Here is a 22,762-nt window from a genome sequence, read left to right on the forward strand (position 1 = left end):
AAGACCACATAAAGCCTCACAACCTGAAATGGTTACCCCAGGGAAATCCAGGCTCAGAAATTGCCCAGCTAAGCCCCTCAGCTTCAAGGTAAGAAGACTCTTGGGACTGCAGTGGCCCAGGCTTCCCCCTAGCCTGATCATTCAGATGCTCTTATCTGCCCAGTTCCACGTAGGGGTGGGGAGCCTGGGGAAAAGCTAATGAAACACAGGGAACCCCTAGATCTGTGGGACACCCCCCCCCTTGGGCTGACTTTTCCTGGGGGCTGGGTGGTGTAATCATCCTTGCGTCTCCGAGCATCGGTTTATTCAGCCAAAAACACCTTCCAGTGAGCCTTGAAATCAGCTTCTGAAACCAGGCATCTGGTCTACCACTCACCGGGGCTCTATCCGACGTCACCAGCACCCGGTGACTCCGGGGTCCAGTGTAGGCACCCCCCCCTTGCAGCGCCCCTCCCAGTCCCTTCGGGCCACCTATGCCAGGCCTTTATTCCCCAATCGGGAAGCGTCGCGCCCCCTGGCTACCGGGGGTCCGGATGAGGGTGTGGTAGACGGGCTTGACGATGAGGTGGAGGTGCAGCGCGTTCTCCACCAGGAACTCGGAGTTGCGCCGCTGCAGGTCTGCGTGCGCCAGGAAGTCGCCCGCCTCCTCGCTGCTCTGGTGGAAGCTGTAGGCGTGGCGGACCAGCAGGCGGCCGTGCAGCCGCGCCCCCACCAGCACCGTCTTCTGGAAGCTCACCCCGGCCGCGTCGCCGCCGCTGCTGGCGGGCGTGACCACGAGCCGCGGCCGGCCGTCCTCGGGGCGCGCGGCGGGCAGGGCGGCGCCCGGCGCGTCCGCGTACACGGGCCGCAGGCTCACCGGCAGCCAGCGCGGCGAGAAGAGCACGTTCCACGTGACGCGGCGGCCCGAGTCGTGTCCGCTGGGGCCCAGCTGGGTCTGGAAGCTGGTGCTGCGGTCGTCGCGGGCTGGGTTGTTGATGACCCACGGGGCGCCCCAGGCGGGCGCGAGGTAGTTGCGGGGCAGGAAGGCGCTGCCGTTGACGTCGAAGAATTTCGCGTAGTGCAGCGGCGAGGCGGCGTGGAACTGGTAGGCCTGCAGCAGCAGGTCGGCCACCGCCTGGCCGTGGCGCGCCAGGGCGGCCGAGCGCGCCTGCAGCTGGAACAGCTGCGCCGGCGGGATCATGGGGTAGCGGATCGCGCGCAGCACCCGCTCGGCCACCGCGGCGGGCGGCCGCGCGCGGCCCAGCCACGCCTCCAGGGCGTGGAACAGCTCCAGCTCGTCCTGCAGCACCAGGTCCGAGCGCGGCAGGAGCTGCGCCAGCAGCTCGGGGCTCACGGCGCCCCACTCGGCGCTCCCCGCCACCGCCGACAGGTTCCAGGCCAGGAACTGCAGGCAGCTCTGGCGCAGCGCCTCGTCGCCCGCGCTCTCCGCGTAGAGGTACCAGCCCACCGCCGGGCCCGCGCCCCCCGCCAGGTGCGCGCGCATGTAGTCGGCCACGCCCCGCTGCAGCGAGGCCACGCCGTACCTGGTGGCCAGCCTGTGCAGCGGGATGGCCTGGGCCAGCAGCACCGTCAGCTCGCCGCAGTAGAGGTACCTGCGAAAGAGGTGCCGATGGGGGCGGGGGCGGAGCGGACCACCTCTGCCCACCCGCCCGGCCTGCTGCGCTTTCTGAGTCCAGGGGGGACCTGGCCTTAGGTGGGGAGCTTTGTGATCAGGGGCACGAACAGAGCGGGAGGTCCCGAGGCTTCCTGTCTTTTCCTCTCACGCCCTTTCTGCTTCCCAGCCTCCTCTTTCCATTTCTCATGGAGAAATAGAAATAGCACGTATTTATTGAGCATCTACTAGCTGTCGAGCTCTATGCTAGAACAAGACAGACGTGGCTCCTACGGTTGTGGGTTCACAGTCAAGTCCTGTCGCCTACTTTCTATGAATGGACAAGCCATTGAGCTTGACTCCTCACTCAACCTTATGTTAAACTCCTAGGAAGGGGGAATCACACCCGCCCCTCAGGGTTATGGTGACAGTTGGAGAGTGAGTGATACTTGCTACAAAGTAGGTGGTCACACAGGCTAATTCCCATTCTCCCCTCCCCCCTTTTTCCTTGCAGTCTTGGTTTTCTCACCGTGTCTTTCGCCTCTCATCTGTTATCACTCTTGCTCGCTTTCTCTGTCTCCATCTGCTGCCGACCCTCTGCTTGCCCTTCCTGCCAGTCCCCACTGGCACACACTCAATGGGGGTGTGGCAGCGACATCCAGATACCAGCCCCTCAACCAGCATTGCAGCTCCGCATGTTTGCCACGGGGAATAAAACGTGTTTCCCAGGCTTCCTCTTAGTGACTATGGCCATATGACTAAATTCCAGCCAGTGAGACGTCAGCAGAGGTGCAGTATGGGATTGAGGGGAAGGCTGGTTAAGTAGAACCACCTGGGGTGCGGGAAGACCCTTTTTGTCCTGTGTTGTCCCTCGTCCTGTTGCCTAGAACTTGGGCGTGATGGCTGGAATCCTGGCAACCGTCTTGTCTAAGCCATTAATGCAGGGTTACTTTCTCAGACTACAGTGTGAATGGCACCCCTTGTGCTGTGCACTGGCAGGAGGCAGGAGGGGGAGAGAGCTGGCTAACTTTTTCAGCTCCCTCGCCCTGTGGTTTCAAACCTGGCTAGACAACAAGCCATATGGAGGCTTTAAAAATTAAAAAATGACTGCTGAACCCCAGACCTGAAGCCAGCAATCCAGGGTGGAGCCCAGGATTTTTTTTTTAAAAAAAAAAGCTCCCCTGGCCAGATTTGGAAACAGCTCTGAGGGCATTTGGTAACTGACATCAAACCGCTGAGCTATAGGCAGGGGCAGGGATGGAGGAGGTAGTGGTATCCTCACCCTAGTGACATCCAGGAGGTGGACATGATGACCTGTAAGGGGCCAGGGCTTCCGTGAGTCTGTGAGTGGAGGAGCCTGGAGCTTGGGAAGGGATGAAGTCCCCCCATAACCCTTCCCCTCCCCACCTGATGAATTTGTCAAAGACAGCGGCACAATCCCTGGGCTCCTGCAGCACCACCTCGCTCTGGTTACTCAGCAGCTCCCGGAACAGCTCACTGTGCAGTCCCAGCAGCAGGCGGTGGGCGTGGAAGACTCGGACCTCATCGGTGCCCGCAGCCTGCACCCGCAGAACCACGTCGCTGGCATTGCCCTGCCGCAGCAGCTCCTGCAGGCGCTGGAGCAGCATCTGGGAGTGGTTGATGGAGGTGCCCGCTGCCTCGCCACCGACATCGGCTCTCTGGGCTGCAGCAGGAGGGAACACAGAACAGTCTAAGAGGACACCTGGGCCAGAGGCCATGATCTAGGGGTGCAGAGGGACCACCTGGAGATGTGTGTGCCTGGATATGGGCCTGAGGAGGCTGTGCACACACCTGTTTGTGCCCAGGAAGTGCATGGATTCCAGTGTGTACACGTAGCACATCCTGGTGGGGGAAGTCGTAAACCTGACCTGAGCAGACCCTGAGAGGATGCTCTTGGAAGGGAGATGGATTCCCAGCAGAGGAAGAGAGAGGTCAGGAACCAGTGTGGGATAAGATGCCCAGAACTGGTTTCCATGATGCCAGACCCCTAGGCAAAGGTAGAAGAACCCCTCACTGTCCCGCTAACCCTTCGGAGGGGTTATCAGAAGCGATACAATCACTAACAAATATTTATTGAGCGCCTACTATGTGCCAGACACTCTCCTAGGAGCTTGGAATATGGCGGTGATCCAAACAAGCCAGGTCCTTATGCTCACAAAAGTTCACAAGAAGTACACAGACAAGCGCTCTAGTTTTAGAATATGATAAACAAGGGAGGTGAGAGCAGCGGGAGTGGGGCTGCTTTAGGTCCAGGAGCCAGGGGTGGGCTTGCTGGGGAGGAGAGAAGGAGCCAACTGCAGCTGAGCATCCAGGCTCAGAGCCAGCCCTGCTGAAAAGGCCGGGCTGGGAGAGCTGGGAGCCAGAGGGCTAGGGGCCTGTGGGCTACGGGAGGGACAGCGCGGAGCCTAAGTGGAGGCTGCGGGCTTGGGGGGAGCTGTTTCCAGGCCCAGCTGCCCTCCTGGACCCCCCTCTGTGAGACAGAGTCCACGCTCAGTGGCTGACCTGCCGGGGACCAGAGAAAGTACAGAGGCTGAGCAGGTGTTGGCATGGGACGCTTGTGGTAGCTCCATGCTGGGCCCTTCTGTCCTGTTTCCAGGGATGCCAGAGGGTCAGGCGGGGACATGCACTCAGTTACAGAAAACTCAGTAACAGAAAATGCTGCCAGCAGCTTCCCCAGGCCGAGAGGGATGTGAGGAGCCTCAGAGAGGCAAGGAGGGCGGCTGACTGCAGTAGATGGGCACCCCCCACCCCACCACTCCCCCCACAAACCCACAGCCCGTATGAGCTATTGTAGAGGAGGCTCACAGGAGAGCAGAGCGTCTGTGTGTAAGGAAGGGGGAGGCGGAGAGAGAAAGGGAGGGTGAGAGAGGAGGGGGTAATTGGCCAGCCCCCCTCCCCAAGCTGCCACTTTGAAGGACCTGAATGCTGATGGTATCCCATGGGCCTCTGACTGGGGCCAGCGGCCTGCGACAATGGGCAGTGGGAGGGTCTTCTTGTCCTGAGGACCCTGGCCCTCAGCCGGCCCCTCCCCTCTGAGGCAGGCTGCCCTCCCCCAAGACTGAATGGATTCCGTGCTCCTCCTGCCTCGGAGCAGCTAAGGAGAAGAATCCTGCCCCCCCACCCTGTCCCCCAACCCCACCCCACCCACTGCTCACTCACCTGCCCGAGCAGCCAGGCCCACCAAGGTCAGGATGGCCCAGAAGCTGCCCCAGGACCCAGGCTTGGTGCAGCCCAGCCTCAGCATCTTTGTGCCCCTCCCCCGAGTCCACAGGAGGGACAGTGAAGCCCAGACCACTGCTCTTACATCCCTCCTCTTTATATAGGACCGAGTACAAGGGGATGGCACCCCCCTTCCTGGCCAGCCTCCCTCCCCCCACCCAGCCTCAGCCATGGATTGGTGGAAACTGGCCCCAGCTGTTGCCCAGGCAACCTCTTAAGCCAGAGAGTGGCAGCCCCAGGGGCTATTGTGCTGCTCTGGGCCTCTGAGCGGGACAGATCCGGCACCCTCCCCCCCATCTCCTACCACCCAGCAGAGCTAGTCCTTCCTCTCCTGGGAAGTTTTAGGCTCTCCAAAGGGCATGCAAGGGGCTCCAGGCACTGACAGCACTGGCCCAGAGGGTCCCCAGCCCCCTCCCCCAAGTTCCAGGCACAGCCACTGCCCTGGCACTGAGCATTTGGCAGCATCCTGGCTGCAGTACCCCGGTGAGCAGGCTGCAGAGAAGGGCCTGGGAGGGGAGGGGACAAGACAGCTCAGGCTTCCACCCTCCCCCTCTCCCTTCAGCTCTCCAGCGAGGAGGGCAAGGGTCTCAAGTAGGGGCCCATAGGTAACTGGGGTCATTTTCATGGTTTTTGTGGAAGAATGTTCCTGGCACACTCTAGGAAGGGTGATGGGCTGTGACTATCACCCTCCAGCCCCGCCAAAAAAAAGATGAGCCCAGATGGCAGTGCTGGGTGTAAGGCAGATGCTCCATACCCCATGCACCACTGGACACGGGGACTGGGGATGCTGAGGTGCACACCCGTCTCCCTGTCACCCCTTCCTTTAATTCACTTCCCAAGTAGCTTCAGGTTTCAAGGTTCACCTTGTAAGACTTCTCTTACAAGCTTCTGTTCAACTTTCAACTATAATATTTCCCTTCCGAGAGTTACAAGGAGACACCCAGCAGACCTGGCACCCCACCCTGACCATAGGGGAAACTGAGGCAGGGAGCTAGGACACCATCTCCCATGGGTTAGTGCAGAGGAGTGCTCTTATAAAAATAAAGGAACAGAGAAGGGAGGGGTCTGGAACCTGGGGAAGTGGGTGGGTAGGTAGATGGGTGGGGTTGAGACCTCACCTTTTTAGGGAGTTAGTAGGGCTTGGCTCAGTCTTGATGAAGTGGGTGGGGGGTTCCCCAGAGATCCATCGCAGAGTTTCTTCCGAGGCCAGGCTCTGGAGGTAGGTCGGAGCCTGCCCTCCCTTGCTCTCTGGATCCCAGGGACCAGCTCGATGCATTGATTTCTGCCCCTGGCTGGCACAGAAAGCCCAACAGCTCCACCCCCTCTCTGGTGCCACGGAGCAGGAATTAGGCCTGGCACCTGCCTCATCCAGGCTGGCAAGAGATGGAGCTGCCCAGCGCAGTGGAAACCCCTTCCGGCTGCCCCGACCTTCACGCCTGGTTCCCCTTGTCCAGATCCACCATCCCTCGCCCACTGGCTGCCCGCCTGCCCTTCCCGTGGGCTGCACCCCCTCCCCAGCCCAGCCCAGCAAGACAGAGCCTCAGTGTGATGGGTTGGGGCCTCTGAGGGCATTTGATTTCCATGCATAGTACTTTTCAATGGACATGGTATTGATTAGAAAAAGATGGTGATAGGAGAACCCACTACTCAGAAAACGGTATTTTGGCAAGCATGCTTCCTGACTCCGGCAGTCTTTCTAGAGGTATATTCTTTCTAGGAGTGTAGCCCACCTGCACCAGTATTTTCAAAGCATCCTGGATGGTTGTGGGGTACAGCCAGGTACATCTAGAGTTAGATGGATGGCATCTCAAATGTGCAAGGATTGGAGAGGCCCCAGGTTACCACGGAGACCGGGAGGGTCCCTTCTGATTCCCGTCCCTGGGAGGCCCCATCTCCTACTATTTCTACCTTCCGTTATCCCCAAAGCTCCTCCAATGATTTTGAGACTGGCTTTCTAGGAATAGGTGTTCTCTGTTCTTTTCTTAGTTTGAGGGTTGCTAGAGTGTGTGGTGTGCGCACGTGCGTGTGTGTGTGCGTGTGCGTGTGTGCACGCCTGTGTGTGCATGTGCGTGTGTGTGTGTGTGCGTGTGTGTGTTCGAACGTCTTGGAGCAGGGGGAGGAAGGAAGCCATTTGCCCTATACGGTTCTGGAGACAGAGAACTTGAAATGCTCTGCTTTATTTTGCCCTGAGGATCTGGAAGCTCCATGAATCCTCGAGTGCAGGCCTGCTGAGCTCATAGCCTAGAACAAGTGCCACAGAAGACGGTTCCGTCCTGCCCAGGTCAGAGTGTTTATAACCTACGTGACTTGGTTTCACGGCCGGGAACAGGCAGAGCCAGGACACAAATGCCACTTTTCTGCTCGACATCTCTTCCCACAACCCCAGGCTGTCCTTTCTGGGAAGCTTTGCAGGTTACCATAACGACCCTGAGGGGCAAGGACGCTCTGGGGCTGTTAAAGCAACGGAAGATTCTTGCAGGCTCCAGGCAGTGTGGAGCTTCTGACCTGCAGGGTGGGGGACCAGGTGCTGGGCTGCGGTCATACCCACCTGGGAGGGCGGCTCCAGACCTAGCCCCTCCCAGACCACAACCTCCCTAGCATCTGTGACATCTCCCTTCCTGGGCTAGGGTTTCCTTGGACACTGAGCTTAGGTCCCAGGCCCCATGGACCCAGCAAGTCCTACTAATAACATTCAAGAAGGACTCTTTCCCTGAAGTCGCTCACACACTATTAAAGCTTCCCCGGAACCCAGGCTGTCCCATTAAGGTGGCACGTTCATTTTCCTGCCTCAGCACCCCCCATCACGCTGTTCCCCCAACTGGAATGCCCTTCCCCATCTGAGTGCAGTGGCCTGAGCCTAGCTGCAAGGTTCTCTGAGCCTTGGTTTCCTCTTGTGTGAAGTGGAGATAACCAAAGTTAGCGTGTGGGGCTGCCATGAGGGTGACAAGTGTAGGGACAGAGTAGGTGCTCAGGAAATGTTGGCAGAGCGCTTCACACATGGCTGGCCTTTCAAACTGGACTGTAAGCAGCGCCTGCTCACCCAGAGCCTCATGGTGCAGAGAGGTGGTGGCCTGGGGAATCATCCATGCTTGCTGGGAATTTACTGCATTCTGGGGCTGGGGTCCTGGACACTCTCCCTGGGGGCCTGAGTGGGTAGTTTCTACTTTGGTCCCACTGTGCCAACCAGGGGACCCAGCCAAAGCCAGTGCATTCTCAGAGGCCTGCAGGGTCAGGATATGGCCACCAGGGGGAAGTAAGATTCCTGTGATTGCTGCAGGGGTGGCTGTGGAGGTGCTGGGGGGGGGGTTGCTCCAGCCCCAGATGTGGGATCCAACGTAGGGAACCTGGAAGCCAGGCAGCTATGTTGCCAGAGGGCTAGTGAGCGTGGGAAGCGATTTCAGATTGGGCCTCAGCTCTCCTCCAAGTCAGTCTAGGCACTGTGGGATGCCTACTGTGGGCTGCACTGGTCACTCTTCCCCGAGGTGCGGGGCTGGCCAGGCGCAGATTCCAGCTGCTCCAGGGCACACACACCGGCTGGTGTTTGTTTGCCAGTGACTGATATTTCTTGAGAGATGGTCCATTTCACCAGGGCCAGGAAAACAACAGCTGCTCAGACTTCTGATGGTCACAGCTCCCACTGCACAGGGCTTCCAGACACCCTTCCAGGCCAGCAGGCCCTGGGTACCCCCTCCTGGTCCCACCACACGCAGCAGCTGCAGGACTGACCCCTTCAAGCCTGCCCCATGAGGTTTCTCTCCAGATCTGGGCCCTGCCCATGGCGACCTCGTCTCCCCCCACCCCCAGCACTAGTTTCCACCCCCCATCCCCCCACCTCTCTGCAGACCTGCCCTCCTCTCTTTGATGCTGGTAGAGTCAGTTCCCCAAATCCTTCTGCCTTTTCCCAAAGTCGCCCCCCCAGGGTGTGATGTCCCTGGCTGAGTCCCGGTCAGTTCCCAGAGTGTCCTGGAGCACCAGAGCCCTGACCCTGCCCTCTCCCCAAGGTCTCCCTCCCGGCCCATGCACCCTGCCCTGCCGGTGCACCCTCAGGGGCCCGGGTGTGCTCCGGCTGCTCTCACTATATAGGCTTCTTCCCCTGAGGCCCAGCCCCACCCTTTCCTTCCTCCTCCCTCCTCCCACCACCCTACCTCTCTGCCACGACAGGCTCAGTGCAGCTGGAAAAACTGCAGGGCAAACAACTGCTTGGAGAGCTGGCGATGCTGAGGGGGACCCACAGGGACACCCAGGAAAAGCCACAAGGTGACCCTGAATTCAGGACCCAGGAACATGAGGCTAGAGGGACAAGAGACAGGTAAAGTATCTGGAACTGGGTAGGAGGTAAATCAGATGGAAGGACAGGTACGGAACCCAGAGGCCCGGGCTGGGGAGCTTGAAGCTGATAATGACTGGGCCATGAGATGGGGGAACTAGGTTCAGCAGGGGGCAGGGGGATGGTGGGGGGCGCTTCAGCAGGAAATCAAAACTAGAAGGTTAAACCTAAAGGCCTAAAGTGTGGGCTGAGGGCTGCAGGGAGGTCAACTTACCCCTCTGGACTCAGTTTCCCTATTGGTCAACCAGGGCCATTCTAGCTCCAGTAGTGCTCACCTAGGAAGAGGGATGCTCTTCAGCCTAGAAGAGAGGAGACCCTAGTAGAACCATCTCTCCTTGGAGAGGGGCCACTGTTGAGTAGAGCCAGGCAGCTGCTGTGGGTCACGGTGGGTCAGGATCACCCAGGGTACTTACGCAAATCACAGCTGCTCCAGGCCCTCTGCAGACCCTCCGGCTCAGACTGGTGGGAGCAAGGCTCAGGGGGGAACCTGAAGACCCACCAGAAGTGATGTGGTGGAGAAATCATCTCCATAGCACCAAGAAATGCCACGGAGAGGTTCTTCCCATCACTGGGGAAGCCAGGCCTCTGAGGGGTGGGGGGTGGGCTTGGCAACAGAGATTGTCATTGGCTGGGCCTGATCAGAGGGTCTGCACAAAGCAGGGGTGAATCATGACCTCAGGGTCAGGGCCAGGGTCAGGGTGGGGCTGCTACCAGGCCAGGCTGGAAGGAGACCAAATGCTCTAAGCCCAGCCCTTCCGCCCTTCCTAGCTGGCCAGCCACGAGCGACCATGCTGCCCACACCCAATGGCAGTGGGCCGAGCCAGGAGCTTGAAGGCCATTGGCCAGAGACCACAGAGAGGTCCCCGTGTGTGGCCGGTGTCATCCCTATGATCTACTACAGCGTCCTGCTGGGCCTGGGGCTGCCTGGTGAGTGGACAGCTGGGGGCTGGGGTCTTGGGGAAATAGGGGTCCTCCTTTGATGGAAGCCAATCCTCTATGTTGACCCCTGGGACCCAGGATCATAGACCCCCCCCCCCCAGGCTCCCCTTGCCTTTATGGAGGTGATCTGGGTCACTGGAGAACAAAGCATAGTGGGGAGTAAATGTGAGGGGCCAGAACTTGGGGGACTCAAGCTAAACCCAAGGTTTCACCAAAGCAGACAGCTCCCTTGTACCCCCAGCAGTGGTCATGCTCCCAGGACTGAGTTCACGCAGGACTCGGGCGAAAGCTCCCTGCCTCATCCACTGCCTCAGAGCAGACCTGGGGGGGGGGGGGAGATGCAGGAAAGGACAGGTGGCCTCGCCTTGGGGAATTCCCCTCCCCTGCCTGTCTCCAGGGAAGCCTGTGTGGTCAGTGCGGGCGGGACCGAGTGCGGGTGGACAGGGCAGGGCTGATCTGGTTAGCTGTCTGACAAGATGAGCTTTAAGAAGAATCTGGAAAGAGAAAGAGAAGCCAGAACAGGCAGGTGGGGGACATGAGGATATCGCCTCGGACAGCAAGGCCTAACGCCTCCAATCTCTCCCCCCGTGGCCTCGGTCACTGTCAGTCAACCTCCTGACCACGGTGGCCCTGGCCCGCCTTGCCGCCAGGACCAGGAAGCCGTCTTACTGCTACCTTCTGGCGCTCACGGCCTCGGACATCGTCACCCAGGTGGTCATCGTGTTCGTGGGCTTCCTCCTGCAGAGGGCAGTGCCGGTGCCCCGGGCGGTGGTGCACACGGCTCACATCCTCGAGTTCGCCGCCATCCACGCGTCAGTCTGGATCGCCGTCCTGCTCACGGCTGACCGGTACAGCGCCCTGTGCCACCCCCTGCACCATCGCGCGGCGTCCTCCCCAGGCCGGACCCGCCGCGACATTGCCATCGTCCTGGGTGCTGCCCTGCTCACTGGCATCCCCTTCTACTGGTGGCTGGATGTGTGGAGGGACCCGGACCCGCCCAGCACCCTGGACGAGGCCCTCAAGTGGGCTCACTGCCTCACGGTCTACTTCATCCCCTGCGGCGTCTTCCTGGTCACTAACTCGGCCATCGTCTGCCGCCTGCGGAGGAGGGGCCCGAGCGGGCTGCACACCCGGCTGGGCAAGAGCACGGCCATCCTCCTGGGGCTCACCACGCTCTTCACCTTCCTCTGGGCCCCCCGCATCTTTGTCATGCTCTACCACCTCTACGTGGCCCCCGTCCACCGGGACTGGAGGGTCCACCTGGCCTTGGACGTGGCCAACATGGTAGCCATGCTCCACACAGTCGTCAACTTTGGCCTCTACTGCTTTGTCAGCAAGACTTTCCGGGCCACCATCCGAGAGGTCATCCACGATGCCCACCTGCCCTGCATCCTGGGGTCACAGCCAGGGGGCACGGTGGTGGAGCCCGTGCTGAAGCCTCCAGGATTCCCCGAAGGGACAGAGTTGTAGAGGTGGGGCCCAGTCATCGAGCTTGAGGTGGCTCAGGGCCAGAGGTGCTGGGCCTTTGTGGTTGTGCCCACAAAACTTTGTCCATACCCTTTGCAATCTGAGGGCAGAGGGAGAGGCTCCCTCCTTCAGGTGTGCCCCCTCCAAGTAGAGGGAGGACAATTTATCCAACTCTGGCGTTGGTTTCCCAGAAATTCCTGTTTCCTGGGACAAGGACAGGACTCTGCCAGGCACAGGCTAATAATGGCAGCTGCCATGGGCATTCCTTTGTGAGGGACAGTTCACCTGGCACATTAGAAAGGCAAAATTAATGTTGGTTGAATGAATGAATGAACGAGTGAATGAGTGAATGAAAAGATAGATGAATGCTGGATGGATGGATGGATGGATGGATGGATGGATGGATGGATATGACTTGTCTCCAGCCCACCCTGTTTCCTGGGGCCCACCTCTCATTCCCTCCCCTGGCGTCAGTGAAAGGAAAGGTGTCTCCAGGATTCCTGGGCTGGGGAACCAAGTGTGTGAGGCAGAGCCCCGGGAGGGGGCAGCATGGGGAAGGGGGTGGGCTTAAAGCAGATGCCCCAGCTCCAAGGAGACGCGACCCCTTGGGCTGCGGTCATTCTGCTTTGATTCCACTTAACTCCCTGCCCTGGAGCCAGGACAGGCTCAGGGACTGCAGGCTTCCTGGGGCTTCTGGCGTCATTGTTGCCAGGACTGTGTGAGAAGGAAATGCCCTCTCAGCCCAGGGCGGGGGAGGGGAGCGCAGGAAGGGAGGCCTCTCCCCGCCCAGAGCCCACTTCACCTAGAGAAAGGCCTCGCCTCGGGCACGGGGAGGGGGGAGATGGCTCCCTGATCTGAGACGGCCCCGCGCGGCTCAGTGCAGCCCCCCAGCCTCTCCAGCCCCTCTCCTGGAGCGGCAGCTGGGAGAGGCTAGCAGATGGACCTCCCACCTGCTCCGGGCGCTGGGTAAACACATTAGGCGCCTGCTTTCTGCTTCCCGGTCAGGCTGAGCTGACCTTTCCCCTGAGCCGCGGGAGGTGCAGGCCGGGCCCCCACCAGCATCCATCCCCTTAATGGGGTCACACAGGTGAAAGAGCCAGATGTGTGCTGGGCATACAGTCAGTGCCCAATAAATGCTTGTCCTCCCCTTTTCCTCTCTCCTACCCAGAGCAGGGCGTTCAGGAAGGGACTCTCAGCCACTCCCAGAAGGAGGAAAAGGCAGGTCCCCGATCCTTTACCCACAATTCTAAACATCAAAACGCTCTGAAAACCAGAACATTCTTCCTGACTTTGCCATTAACACGTTTAGTGGCAAAATCCATCCTGAACCCATGGGAGACGATGAACAGCTGACTGCGTGGTTCCAGGCCGCAGCCCCACGCTTGCTAGAATCAAGACCTAACACCAAAGTAGGCAGCACATGACCTTCTCTATTCTGAAAAATTCCGAATTCTGAGACAGCTGGCCCCAGGAGTTCAGGGGAAGGATCAGGGACCTGGAAGTCTCGCCACTCCGTGGTCTCGGCTGGCCCCGAGTGGATTGGGGGCATGGGGGTCCCCTGCGGGCACACGGGTGTGCCCGTGGGTGGAGTTGATGCACTAGGGCTTCATTCCTTTTGAAGGACTGAGGAGGAGGTGCAGGTGCAGGTGCAGGCACCCCTGAGGGAGAGGGGCCCTTGGAAGGTGAGATGATGTCCAGCCCCAGGGTCCAAGTCTGCCCTGCAGAAGGAGGCCCTGGGAGGAAAGGTGCCCTTCGGATGGAGAACCAAACAGAACACAGCTGGGGAGGGGCCTGCCTCCCACCCTGAGTAAAATCCACAGGGCCCTGAAGGAGAGACGCTCGTAATCAGGGAGGCACTGGGGAAGCTTCTGGAAACGTGGGGAGGTGGTGGAGGCAGGTGGAGCTTCCCGCAGGTGGGGGCTTTGAGCCACGAGGAGCCAGGTGTTAATATGAATGGCACCTCACCTGTTTCCTGAGTGTTGTAACCATTTTGTTGACCGTAGTCTTGGACTTAGCAGATTTGGGAACCAATAACATATTTTCCTAATAAGTTGCATTAGGAAGCGGTGCGTTTTTAACATTCTGGTAACCTCTGATGAAATGAAGAGATTGTCACTTTGATAAGTATATCACTGAAATGTAAATTAAAAGCATTATTAAAACTGCTCCTGTTTCTCTCGTGCATTTTTATTGTTAAACTCCCGATGGCTTCTAGAGAAGGAGGCTTGAGAAAGGAGACCCCCTCTCTCCTCCAGCCCATCTGCTGAAATACTTGGCTAACAGAAACCCTTCGGGAAATTCTGCTTCTTCCTCACTCTGTCCGATCTGCCAGCGGATGTCCTATCACCAAGTCTTTGTTAATATTTAAGGGCAGTTATTTTTCAAGCATCTTTCACTCATGTCTTCCCAAGTCTAGATATGATTTTTTCTGGTTTGGAAGTTGTTTGACAAACTGTTTTCTGGTCTCTATATCTGTGTGTACTGGTTTTCCAGGGCTGCCATAACAAAATACCACAGACTGGGGGCTTAAGCAACGGAAATTTATTTTCTTATACTTCTGGAGGCTGGAAGTTGAAGATCAAGATGTCAGCAGGTTTGGTTTCTTTCGAGGCCTGTCTCCATGGCTTGCAGGTGCTGTCTTCTTCCTGTGTCCTCTGTGGCCTTTCTTCCCTGGGGGCGTATCCCTGGTGTCTCCATGTGTCCAAGTTTCCTCTTTTTATAAGCACACCAGTCGGATTGGACTAGCGCCCACTCTAGCTGCTTCATTTTAACTGAATTGCCTCTTTAAATTCACATTCTGAGGCACGGGGGTTATTTTAGAGAGAAGTGCTAGTGCCTGGGTACGAGTTTTTGATGGAGGTAACTCTTCTCTTAGCTCTAAGTGACATGTTCCTCCACCTTTCTCTTCTTTGTGGTTGGCATAGTGAGATTTAGAGCCAGTCTTGTGTCTTTAAATGTGATCTCTCCTTTCTTCTTGGAAGATGTCGAAACTCTGGGACGATTTCCAGGGCTCGTCCTCTCTCCCTCAACAGGGCCACTACCTCTTCCCACCGGTGTTTTTCCCCTGAGGGGCTTCAGTTTTTCCCCTTTTTCTTTTTGTCAAAAAAAAAGATGCAGGCTGGTTGGGTAAAAAAACCCTACAGCTGTCCACCTCCTCCCAAGGGTGATGGGAGGGCACACGATGGGCTCAGGGAGACAGGCGTCTGGACAATCGGCTGGAGTCGCCCAAACGGAGGGACCACACCTTCTGAATGAAACATTGAGCCCTTTGGTCAGCCAGGTTACAGACGTGCTGGAAGTGATAACAGGACAGTCTTTGGCATGGGGGTGTCTTGGGAATCTTGGCACCCCCACGCCCGCCTCCTTTGTCATGGGGAAGCTTGAGCGGCTCAGACAGCAGGGGGCGCTGCAGGATGGACAGAAGGGACTGGGAGCCCCCTGCGGCTTTAAGGGAAGATCCAAGTTTCTGCAAAGACACCGTCTGCCCGGGGCCCACAGCCCCCTGGAGCAGCTGGGTGGGAGCTCTCAGCTGTTCCCTTTGTCACCTCCTCCACCCCAAAGCCACGAAGCTGCGTCCATCTGCCAGGCTGTGGCTGTAGTTTTCTCAGCTCATTCTGGTGGCTGGAGAGGTTTCCCGTGTGTGGCACTGTGTGAAGGGCCCTTTCATGGCCTTCCTCCCTCCACCCTCCACCCTCCACCCTCCACCCTCCCCCGGCAGGTCCAGCTGCCCCTCCCACTGGCCTCAGGTCCCGCTGGCCTGCTTTCCCCGCAGAGGAGCTTGGCCTTTCTGGGCTCAGAGCCCCGGGAGCCTCGGTCAGCGCCTCTGGGGTCCCACTCGCCCCGCTCCAGTCCAGGTCCACCTGACCCACCCCCTGGCCAGCGGGTCCTGTTCACAGCAGCCACCTGGGCATCCTGCCCTCTGAGGGAGCTAGAGCCTTGGCAGCGGCCCTACACGACAGGGATGGAGGTAAAGGGACCAGGAAGGCGAAGGAGGGAGGCTGCCACACCCCACAGTGAGTCACGAGCAGAACAGAGACCCAGGACCAGGGGCCCTCCACGCCTGCCATTGCCCTGGAGATGTCCCGGAGCTGCTGCCATTGAGTTCGTCCCTCTGGTCACAAGAGGGACAGTCTTTTGCCTGCCCCACCTTTGTCTCCTCTGCTCCCCCTCCCCTTTACCCACCCCCCCCAGCTCTCCCCTGACCTTGCCAACCTGCAACCTGCAGCCTGGGGAAGGGGGGAGAGGATCAGGATGGCAGGCCTAGTCCTGGCCATTTGGGAGAAGAGAAGGTGGGGGCCTAATCGCAGGCACCCTGAGACTCCCACCTCCTCTAGTCTGAGGCCTGCTCCAGCCTTCATACCTCTATTTAAGAAACCTGGAAAGGGGACCCCCCTGGGAAAAGGTGGGCCCCCTGCCTCCAGGCCCTCACCTTCCTGAGAAAGGAGAGCTGGGCCCCCCTCTAGTTCTTTCTGAAGAAAGAGGGTTAGGGCCTGACTTAGACTCGCAACTGCCACGAGATTCGAACAACAGGGCCCCACCTGCCCTCCTTTCCCTCCGCTTCTGGGCAGGTGTGGGGTGGGGAGGGCACAGTTGGTCTCCTCCCCACTGGTCATCCCCCCCACAGGAACCCCAGGGCCCCATCCTCCTGGCCTGGTGTGAGGAGCAGGGGTTGCCAGGCCCCCTCCCTCCCAGCCTGTCCTCTATCGCTGCTGGAGGTGAAAGAGTTAAGGAAGTCTGCGGTGTTTCTTCCCCGGCTCCTCCTAGGTGTATATTTAGCAGGCAGGGCAAGGCAGAAGGAGAGGAATGCCAGGATGCCCTGGCACCTCGCTTCTGATTTGCCACACCTCTCGTGGGCGGGTGGGGGCAGGCGCCACGAGGGGGCGGACGCTGGGAGAGCACCTAGCACAGGGAAGCCTTGGGGCGCCCCTGAGTTGGCTTTGAATGGAAGGCTGGGGTTCCAGAGAGGACTTGGAGGCCTGGAGTGGAGGGCGTCGCTCTTTTTTCATGGGAGAAGGGCCGAGTGACCCAGCCTTCCAGGGACGTGGGTGGGCTGTGGAGAACAGAGCAGGGCTTGCCAGTGATGGCGATGGGCAGAGCCCTGCTGCCACCTGCCAGGATGGCTGCGCTGCTCCCCCCTCTTCATGCCTCCTCTGGTCCTCGCCTCAGACCTCCCACCTCAAGCCTTCCTACCTTTCTAGAGCTCTGGGCTCTTACCCAGCGCCTCCACCTTCTCCGACACCTTCGACGCCAGTGTGGGAATGATCCGAGCCCGCCCAAGTGAGGACCAGCAGAGGCCCCTGGGCACGCTTGCCCTACGGGGTCAGCTCCCATCACCCGCGCCGGGCAGGCGGGGGAGAGCTTTCGAGAACTCAGGGAAGCCTCGGGCGGCCCAACGTGAGGCTGCTGTGGGGGCTGAACCAGAATTGGGGTGGCTGTGTGATTGGTTAGAGGGGCATAGTTGGCTCGCCCTGCTTTGCCCTAAGCGGGAGCAAGACTGAGGATCAGGGAAGCTGTCAGACTTGTCAGGTCCTGGCCACCTGGGGTCAGTCGCCACCGGGGTTACCTGGGCCTCCTGAGCCAGCTGTTGGAGGTTGAGATCCGACCTCCCACACACCTGACTCACAGGGCTGGTTTCCAAACATGAAGCGTCAGAGCTCCACCTGAATAGAGGGTCCAGCCGTTGGCCGCCTGTATCTTCGGCCTCTCACCAGCAGCCTGTGCGTGTCATTCCAGTGCTCAGGCAAGCAAACCAGGAGTCAGAGAGGTTGCTGGCTTAGCTGAGTCACAGAGCCCGGACAGGAGCCCCTGGGTTTGTGCACACACCCCTCCTTGCCGCCTTCTGAAGGCGAGGTTCCTGCCTCCTTGCCTCCAGCTCCTACTAGTGCTTTGAGCCTGCTGTCAAGAGATATTTATTAAGTGAATGAATACTAGACCTGGCCGGTGTGGCTCAGTGGTTGGGTGGTCAGCCGACGCACAAGAAGTTGCAGGTTTGATTCACGGTCAAGGGCAGGTGCCTGGGTTACAGGTTAGATCCCCTGCCCTAGTTGGGGCGCCTGCGGGAGGCAATCAATCAATGTATCTCTCTCACATCGATGTTTCTCTCTCTCTCTCTCTCTCCCTCTCTCCCTCCCTCCTTCCCTTCCACTCTCTCTAAAAAAATCAATGGAAAAAATATCCTCAGATGAGAAGTAACGAAAAAAAAGGGAAAAAAAAGAATGAATACTAGTTTTTACGATGTTCGTGAGGGGAACCAGGTAAAAACACAAGGAGCGAGTGCAGGATCCCGGCTGACGGGACGGCTACAACCAGAGCGGCCAAGCTCCGGGCTCCCTCCTCTCTGCCACGCTGTGACCGCCTCTGTGCTCTTTGGTTGGAAACCGAAACCCCGGCCTGAGACTGCCTAGACCAGTGGGACTGGGAGGGAACTGGCCTCCGGAGGGCAGGAGCAGTCTGCCTGAGGGCCTACGACCCCACTGTTTCTCCACTGAGAAAATCAGGAAAATCAGCGCACCGGGACTTCTGGTCCAGCCTCGCTGAGCGGGGGGCCACAGCCAAGGGCAGGGGACACTTCCTCCCAGGAGCTGGCCTGGGGGCAGCCGAGTGGGGAAAGGCAGAATTCTAAGGTGGCCCTGTGACCCCTGGCCCTGTCCTCCCGAGTAACTCTGGGGTTAGATTACAGTGACAGGGATTTTCCGTGTTGGGAGAGCCGCACCGTGGGGAGGGGTCAGGTGACCTGGCCGCCCGCGTGTCCCGTACTGTCCCGTGGCCCTGGGCCCCTGCAAGCCCTGGCGAGTGGTAATCCTACACTCCCCATTGTGGGCCACATTCTTCTGAGCCCAAGAGAGGCCCGGATTAAGGCCGGCTCCCCTGGGTGACACCGGTCGGGTGGGTGTAGGAGGCTCCTTGCTCCCGTGGAAGGAAACGGGAACTCGCATCAGAGTGTGGGTGCTGCGTCAGTGCCCCCTGGCCTCAGCTGGAGGGTCACACCTAGGAAGGAGAGAGGTTTCGGGTGAGCCGCGGGTGTGCTTGTTGATTTTCCCAAGGGCTTGGTTCTGCTCCCGGATGAGTAAACTCCTCCAGGGGTCATGAAGGAGAGGCGCGGCCGCAACCTGGTAGAGAGGTCTCGAACCCAGAGCCCGGGGACCAGCTCGTCCGCCTGCTCACTTCACACAAGGCTGTGCCTCAGGAGTCGGAGCCCCGGCAGGGAGGTGACTGGCCCATCTGCCCCCAGTACTGCCGGAGACGGGGGTGGGCAGGGCCTCCAGTGGCCCTCAGACATCTCACTGGGTCCCCAGCCTTCAGCCTTCCTCTCCCTTCTTTTGTTCAGAAAGGCGTCCAGCAGAGGGCTTGGTGCTTGAAAAATCTAAGCGGGGGGAGCCTAATGTGGGCTGGACAGACGGCGGAGGAGGGAGAAAGCAGAGGTCTGAGGATGCTAAGAGGAAGGAGCCTGGGGAAAAGGGGAGCAGTAGCCTGTTCGGAAGCCAGAGGGGCGGAGAGGAGACAGGATGGGACCACGCAAAAAGAAACAGGTCTGTAAGAGCAGCCTCTGGTTCGGCAGGGCTGCCAGGCGCCAGATCAGATTTGGCGAAGGGCACGCTCAGTTTTCATTAGACTCCATAGTGGACGACCGCTGCTTATGGGGAGGAGGGAGCCTTGGCCCTCGGGCCTCTGCCTCCTCTCCAGGGTTCCAGCAGCAGGTCCCACCCCTCCCCACCCCACCGCCTCTCTCCTCCAGGCTTGTCCCCTCCTCTTCTGGACACAGCCCTGACCCTGTCACTGCATGAAGCCATCCAGGAGTGTCCCCCTGCCCCAGGATGAAGTCCTGACTCCTCCACATGGCAGCCCTTCACAGCCTGGCTCCTGGCCTCTGGGCCCTGGCTTTCCCCACGTCACCTCCCAGCAGTGCTCTAGCCAAGCTGTCCCGCTGACCGTCGGATTCCCAGCACCTTCTCGGTGCCTGACAAGTGGGCGTTTTTATCCGTGCCCTTGGTGAATACGTTCCGGGTGCACAAATACTTGGTTTCCTCTTGGCTTGGAAACTCCGAGTAGGGCGGACATTACATCCAAGCACACCGACCAGGCCCCTGCTGGTCTGGTCCAGTCCAGCGTATGGGCCCTGAGGAACTGGAGGGCTGCCTGGATCCTTACCTCCCACACCCTGTTGCCTGCAGAGAACCCCACGTGTAGCCTTCCGTGGGGTCCCAGGGAAAAGGAAAAGCCACAGGCCCTGCGGATAGCTTCACAAGGGAGCTTTGGACTAAGCTGTTTGACTGCCCGGAGAGGCGGGAGACCAAGGTCGAGGCTGAAGGGGGGCCACCCAGGGTAGGAGTGGGGGTGGGGGAGTGCACAAGGGTAGATCTGCTCCAAGGAGCCCAGGGCAGAGGCCTGCAGCTAAGAAAACATTTTCAGTGGTTTTTGCTTTGGCCACCTACATTCCTGAGTCACTGAAGGGGAGAAGGCCCTGGGTGGAGGGAGAGGTGGCTTCCCACCTGGACTTGCCACAAGGAACAGGCTTTGGAAGGAGTTAGACACATTATGGAAAGTGCTGGGAGTGTGTTAAAGGCAGACCCTCAAGGAAGCTGGGAGCCAACGGACAGGCCCAGGCGGGAGTGCGGAGGTGTAGTGGTGAGGCCAAGCCAGAGGGGTTGCAGGAGGCCCAATGGGCAGGGCCTCCACTCCTCTCTCCATTGCCCTCCCCAGTGGCCAGCCGTCTGCGGGGGGACAAACCAGGAGCTACCTCTCTGGGTTGGCACCATCTGGGTGGCCAGGAGGTGAGCCAGGGAATGCCAGGGGAGCTGCCAAGTCCTGAAATCACTGTGCCCAGGCCTGCCCTTCCCTAAGAGCGGATATGAAGGAGGGGTGAGGCAAGAAGCTGAGGAGGCTGGAGATCTCTGGGGTTCCCTTCAGGGCATGAGACCTGTGTACGAGGCGGGGGGTGTTGGGGAGCTACAGCAGTAAGTGCCTGTGCCTCTCCCATATTCCCCTTCCTCTCCTGCCAGCTGGATTTAGAAGACAATGAGGCGCTGGGGAATGGCAGAGCCCTGAGATAAAAAAGAGCCTGAGTCCCTGAATCACCATGTGGAGGAAAACCACTGGCCGGCCGAGAACGCCTGCTTTGCTGTGTTATATGAGTAAGAAACACCTCCAAGGCAGTTGAACCATTGTCCAGTGTGGGGCCTATTTGTTACCGCTGCTTAGCCTGCCCTTTATAATATACATCCCTCTACTTGGCCGTTAACCTGAATCGAGTTGCACAAGGTGCTGACTGAACTGATGAAGCCCCCCTGTATCCACTCTGCCCGCTGGCTCCTGTCCCTGTCTTGGTTCACACTGTCTGCTTGCTCCGAAGTCTGGCTGACTCAGCTGGCTCGGGACACTATCCGTCTGTTGTCATTGAGCACCTGGCTCACAGAAAAATGTGCATTTATTCCTCCCAAACATAGGGCTCCTTTTCTCAGCAAAGGCAGTGCAGCAATATATTTGGAAAAGTGAGCTGCTAGTCAGCACACGCTCCTGGTTACTTTGGGGCGCAGCCAGGGAGCACAGGTCTTTAGCCCCAGCTCTCTAAGCAAGAGCCTCCAGGGGCTGGGAAAAAGGTGCAGGGGGGTGGAGGGTAATGGAGAGGGAATGGAAACCAGAAGGAGGTGACAATTCTCTCAGAAAGCAATTAAGCATCTCTTGGTGGCCTCAGGGACAATCTCAACTTTTTGTACTTTCCCCCAGGGAGGCTGAGGCAGGGGAAGAAAGAATCCGTAGCTGTGTTGAGACGCTCACAGCAGAAACAAAGCCCCGTCGGGTACCAGCAATAGCACAGCGAGCCCTGGAATGGACATAGTGGGGCCCAAGATACAAGGAAGCCCCTCCCCACTGTCCATTGCTGAAGGACAGCTCCAGACCCCAGCCCGGCAGTACAGCCTAGGACAGGCCCAGGCTCTGCTGTGGCTCACAGATGCCGTGGCCCAGCTCTCCGTGGGGTCAGACGCCCGGAGGTCACAAAATTACACAGCATCCGTGCTTCAAAGGGCTCTAGGATGCCTCTGCCTCAGCAAATTTGCTTTTTGTTTGAGCCTGGAAATAACGGCACAGACTCCCCAGGGCCTAGGAATCCAGCCACTGGCTCCTCCTGGCTTTTGTCTGGGAGCAAGACCCAGCCAGATGCACAGGGCAGCTTGGAGGTTAGACGACAACAGCCTGACCCGCTGCCCCCTAGATGCCGAGACCCCACTCAGAGAGGTCAGCGAGGGTCACTGGGCCTTTCCATACCTCACGCTGCTCACGGGAGTGGCCTGAATCCTCCATGGACAGCTAAGGGGGCATCTCTGCTTGCAATCCGGGCTGCTCTTAGCACTAACCCCGATGAGCTAAGGAGCCAGGAGAAGGTGCATCTCATGCAAGATGCATGTAGAAATTTCTGCTGATAAGATTTCCCAACTTCCCCAGTTCCTTCACTGTGGCTCACTACCCTCCCTGAGCACAGTTTTTTCCAACAGTTACGCCAGGCCTGGTCCCTCTGGTTGTCACTTATAGATGACTTCTCTCATTAGTCCCCTCTCCGAATCCAGCTGAGTCCTTTCCAAGCCTAGTTTGCAAACACGTCTGGTCCGATCCCTACCTCCAAGTCCCCATTTCTCCCAGGGGGACCAGGGAGCCCGGGTTTGACAGGTGCAGTGACCCAGTGCACACGGTGCTGGGTGGCCACAGGGAATGCCAGAGACCGAGGTCTCCCCAGGACTGGCAGCTCGGGTGGCTCCCGGGGCAGAAATAGCCTGAGCCTGCTGCTCTTTCCTTCCTGAGAGTGACTCAGCAAGAAGCCGACAGACAGAAACACAAATCTAGACGCGGATCTTGCAGAGGGGAGAGTGGGCAAGGGCAAGGCCTTCGTCTGTGTGTGGACAGAAACAGGCTAGCCGCGAGGCCGGGTGCTGAAAAGACGCCGAACCTCACTCAGAGTAAGTGAAGTCAAGTGAAATCGACACCCAGACCCCATTTTCCACCGAGCAGATTGGCAAGAATCAACGGTTTGACAGCTGCCTAAGCTGGCCGGGGTGGAGAAGGCACCGTCAGGCTTTGCAAGCAGAATTGCAAACCCACACAGCCTCCCTGGAGGGCAATTTGGCAATATCTGCGAAATGCACAAATTTTTCGACCCAGCAATTCCACTTCTAGGAAGTAGCTTCCAGCTGTGCACGCACATTTGA

At 58.8% G+C, this 22,762-nt stretch overlaps 2 protein-coding genes across 2 annotated transcripts; one reads left to right on the forward strand and one right to left on the reverse strand.

Moving 5' to 3' along the window:
- Positions 1-448: 448 nt before the first annotated feature.
- BTBD17 (BTB domain containing 17) lies at positions 449-4,856 on the reverse strand. Its single transcript, XM_087825681.1, has 3 exons — positions 4,772-4,856; positions 2,999-3,275; positions 449-1,592 (listed from the first exon to the last, which is right to left on the reverse strand). Exons 1-3 carry the CDS (start codon positions 4,854-4,856, stop codon positions 485-487), a joined length of 1,470 nt encoding a protein of 489 aa, XP_087681807.1. The 3' UTR covers positions 449-484.
- Positions 4,857-9,076: 4,220 nt separating this feature from the next.
- GPR142 (G protein-coupled receptor 142) lies at positions 9,077-11,567 on the forward strand. The gene is made up of 3 exons (XM_016216673.2): positions 9,077-9,140; positions 9,927-10,085; positions 10,705-11,567. The coding sequence occupies exons 1-3, from the start codon at positions 9,116-9,118 to the stop codon at positions 11,565-11,567; spliced, it is 1,047 nt and encodes a 348-aa protein (XP_016072159.2). The 5' UTR covers positions 9,077-9,115.
- The last annotated feature ends 11,195 nt before the right edge of the window (positions 11,568-22,762 follow it).

The sequence above is a fragment of the Miniopterus natalensis genome, chromosome 17 (assembly GCF_054644295.1).
Source record: "Miniopterus natalensis isolate mMinNat1 chromosome 17, mMinNat1.hap1, whole genome shotgun sequence".
In the NCBI taxonomy this organism is placed as follows: Eukaryota; Metazoa; Chordata; class Mammalia; order Chiroptera; family Miniopteridae; genus Miniopterus; species Miniopterus natalensis.

Bases quoted from the DNA above. Each gene is read 5' to 3' on its own strand.
- GPR142 (XM_016216673.2), top strand. From the start codon at position 9,116: ATGAGGCTAGAGGGACAAGAGACAG. The intron at 9,141-9,926 runs GTAAAGTATCTG...CGCCCTTCCTAG, and splicing joins GCTAGAGGGACAAGAGACAG to CTGGCCAGCCACGAGCGACC. The intron at 10,086-10,704 runs GTGAGTGGACAG...GGTCACTGTCAG, and splicing joins GCTGGGCCTGGGGCTGCCTG to TCAACCTCCTGACCACGGTG.
- BTBD17 (XM_087825681.1), bottom strand. From the start codon at position 4,856: ATGCTGAGGCTGGGCTGCACCAAGCCTGGGTCCTGGGGCAGCTTCTGG. The intron at 3,276-4,771 runs GTGAGTGAGCAG...CTCCTGCTGCAG, and splicing joins GGGCCTGGCTGCTCGGGCAG to CCCAGAGAGCCGATGTCGGT. The intron at 1,593-2,998 runs GTGGGGAGGGGA...CCTCTTTCGCAG, and splicing joins GTCTTTGACAAATTCATCAG to GTACCTCTACTGCGGCGAGC.